The sequence below is a fragment of the Globicephala melas genome, chromosome 4 (genome assembly GCF_963455315.2).
Source record: "Globicephala melas chromosome 4, mGloMel1.2, whole genome shotgun sequence".
Classification (NCBI taxonomy): Eukaryota; Metazoa; Chordata; class Mammalia; order Artiodactyla; family Delphinidae; genus Globicephala; species Globicephala melas.
In genome coordinates this window covers 69,016,864-69,020,636 of record NC_083317.1, presented here as the reverse complement: position 1 = coordinate 69,020,636, position 3,773 = coordinate 69,016,864, and the positions used below count along the sequence as shown (strand labels likewise).

The window sequence follows — 3,773 nt, the reverse complement described above, 5'->3', positions numbered from 1 at the left end:
GGTTGGCCTTGGAACTGTCATGGTGCCTGTGGGTATGTCATTTAGCATGCTAATTATTACAGTGAGTGTGTAATGAGGGTCAAGGTCTACTGGAAGTCAAATCTTCCACCATCTAGGGCCTAATAGGTTCTAACCAGTTTATGTCATATTCTGTTCTTAATGGTTGTATCATTCTTTTAATGGTTGTGCCCTGCCCTCTTCCCTCCTGTCTCAGAGGAACACAGTTTTATGGGGGACTTGATTTCATTTGGAGGTAGACAGTTCAAATCAGATATGGAGGTTCCATGATGCCATGATAGCCCAGGCTCTTCTAACTTTTGACTCATCTAAACTTAGTTTTCATACTCATGCTAGCTGCCTCATGGTTGTAAGATGGCTGCTCTACTTCCAGTTTTGTATGCACATTCCAAACATGATGAGGAAGAAAAGGACAGGTTATGAAAGAGGCATGTACCAGCTGAGTCTGCTACCTGTAATTAAAGAGTTTTCCTGGAAGCCCTACCCAATAATTTCCACTTATATGTCATTGGTAACAAGTGTGTCATATGGCATTTCCTAGCTGCAGGGGAGTCTGAAAAACATAATTTGTTTGTCTTTTAGCTTGGCATATTGATTTCCCAAACTAAATAGGGGTTATGCTAATAAAGAACAAAGGGAGAATACATATTGTGTGGATGACTATTACTGTCGATGCATGTCCATCTCAAGAAGATAGACAAGGAAGAAAATAAGCCTTTAGAAAAGTAAAAGTAAGGAAACTAAGAGGACAAACAAAATGAAATAGAAAGCAATTTAGAGGATCAAAAAGAGTTATAAAATAGATAAATCCCTAGTTAAGTTTCTTATTTTTCAAAAAAGAGCTACAAATAATATTTTGAAAGAAAGGGAACTATAACTACAGATGCGTAATAGATAATAAAAATCATAAGATTATACTCTGAAGAATTTTATGACAAAATTTGGATTGGGAAAAGACATAGTTTTCTAGGTAAATATAATTTGCCAAAACTACTTTAAAAAATATAGAAAATACCAAAAAGCAAAAATCATTAAAGAACTTAAGCTGATAACCAAGACCTCATCTCTCCAAAATATCAGGCTTAGGTGGTTTACATCTGTACTTTATTCAACTTCTAAGAAGTAGATAATCCTAATATTAACAAACTGTTTAAAAGAATAGAAAATTAGGAAAAGCTATCTACTTTTACAATGATAATATAACCTAAATACCCAAACCAGACAAGAAGAATACAAGAAAGGAAAATTATAAAACAGTCCAATTTATAAACATAGATGCTTATGGAATAGTTGCAAATCTGTTTCAAATATTTACATTCTAAGTAGAGTTTATGCATGAAATTAAGAATGATCCAACATCAGAAAATATGTTAATGTAATAAATCATGTTAACAGATCAATAATACCTACAATCTGTAAGAAACAGAAAAGTTAGTTGTCAGAATTTAGTGTTTGTTCACGATTGAATAGACTTCTCAGGAAACTTAGAAGGGAATTGCCTTAACTTGATAAAGAGCATCTATCAAAATATTCCAGCAAAAACTATCCTTAACAATAAGACTCTAGGCTTCTTTTCAGTAAAGACATGAAAAAGATAAAGATGCCCTTTCTCACCATTCATATTCAGCATTGTACAGGAGATTCTAGCCAATGCAACAAGATAAGAAAAATGTTGTGAATGTTGGAAAGATATGTCCTTATTTGCATACAATATGATTTTCTTGAGTTTTTTTAAGTAGAAAATATATAGGAAGAGCTTGCCAGTTTCCCTAGACACAAAATCAGCATATAGAAATCTTATTCACCGGTAATAACCAATTAGAAAAATTAATAAATAACGGATCCCATTTTCAATAGTAATAAAAGCTTCAAGATACCTAGTGGTATGCCTAACCAAAATATGTACAGGAAATTTTTGGAGGAATTACAATTACTGAAAAGAAAAAAGTCTTAATAAATGGGAAAAAAGGCAGTGTTCATGAACTGGAAGACTCATTATAAAGATGCCAGTTGTCACCAAATTAATTTATAAAATGAATGCCCTTCCAAGTATGGATGAGGACGTGGAACAACAGACTCATTCACTTCTGAAAGGAGTGTAGATCAGTACAACAGCTTTAAGGAACAATTTAGTTACACCTTTTTTTTTTAATGCTTCAAAGACACAGGTCTGAAGATTTATTGAGGACAAGGTTATATACAAATCAGAATGTTCCCTAGAAATGACACCTGAATAAAAAAGGACAAGTGGCCTCTGGATATAAGAGATCATTGGTGATCCAAGGAAATGTTTTAGGTTAGAGGGATTAAAAGTAACAGTTGAATCACCATACATTGTCACAAACTTGGTGAAGGGAAGCATGTTACCTGGAGTTAAAGTGCACAGGAAAGGTAACAGGCACTTTAAAGTGGCAGAGGATTGAAATATTCTTTTGTAAGCTGAAAAGAAATGAGAGACTCAATAATTGTAGTTTATTACGTTAGAGAGGTAAAAAGCCAAAAAGAGGTAGAGGAGCCAAGTACAGTTCATCCCTTTTTCTCTGGTAAGAAGCAAAAGAATTTCTTAGAGGGCTAGGTTTTGAGTGCTTCAGCTAGATACTCTTAGGACCACACAAGATTTTTAATGCAGCGTCTGTCCTGGATGTATTAAATAACTATTATCTTCTTTTATTCTGCCAATGCGTCGATCAGTGTGAAGATTAAGGTGTCCTCCAGAAGTTCTTGGGTTCTTACCAGATTTTCCTCTTTACCCTCTTTGCGGTGTTGGCATCAACAGCTTTCCTCTTTCTTGGTAAGGAGTCCTTATATTCAGCCCTGTGGACTTTTGACTTGGAAACTGCCTTCATTTGATTTCACAGATTGCCCCAACTGACTCTAGAGTTGCCCCTGAATACGTAAGGTAGGAGCTTCCTAGCAGTAAAACAAGACAATAAACAGGATGTATCCAAAATGCGTTTATTGGGATGGTTTCCCATTCATCTTGATTCTGGGTGCTTTTAGTGCTGCTTCCATCTGAAGGAGCATCCTTCTGTAAGCCTTGCTTTTCCTCCTGTAGGCTGGCAGAGGACAATAGAGCAGCCAAGACACAAAACTACTGTTTGTGCACGGCTAAAGACGGTGGTGATTTTATAGCAACCTGGGCATTTCACATCCATGAAATAGGAATTGGGGCTCTGTACCAGGCACTTCTTGTGTTTCTTCTTCTCCTCTTCTGGAGAGGGATGAATGAGATCCTTTGCGAGAGTCATGTTATCATGGGAAGGTCATCTCCACCAGAAAGCTGGTTACACCTTTTAATGCAGAAATTCTAGTCCTAGATGGAGAATCTTTCTTATGTTTCAGCAAATGCATTAAAATATCTATTGCAGCAAAAAAAAGAAAAGAAAAGAAAGAAACGGTTTAAATGTCCATCAGTAGGAGAATGATAATAGTGGTGTACTCATAGAATGAAATGCTGTACATCTTATGCACAGGAGCAAAAAGAACTATCGCTATATTTCTTAACAGATGGATCTCAAAAACATAGTTGAATGAAAGAAGCAGGGTATGGAAGGATATGAAAAGAATAATATTTATATAAGTTTTAAAGTCTGAAAAGCAATAATAAATAGTGTTTATGCTTATATTTTCTTTTTAGGAATCCATGCAAACATGCCAGGGAATGATAAACAATGAGTTTGTGATGATGCTTCTCTAGGGAGAAAGGAAAGGGCTTGAAAATGGGAAGAGAGGGCTCAAAAATAGCCTCCAGTGTA

General features: G+C 35.5%; 1 protein-coding gene across 1 annotated transcript; it reads right to left on the bottom strand.

Annotated features, from left to right (window-relative positions):
• Positions 1 to 3,014: 3,014 nt before the first annotated feature.
• Positions 3,015 to 3,272, bottom strand: LOC115857396 (small ribosomal subunit protein eS27-like). Its single transcript, XM_030864344.2, has one exon. The coding sequence runs from the start codon at positions 3,264 to 3,266 to the stop codon at positions 3,015 to 3,017; it is 252 nt and encodes an 83-aa protein (XP_030720204.2). The 5' UTR covers positions 3,267 to 3,272.
• Between the last annotated feature and the right edge of the window lie 501 nt (positions 3,273 to 3,773).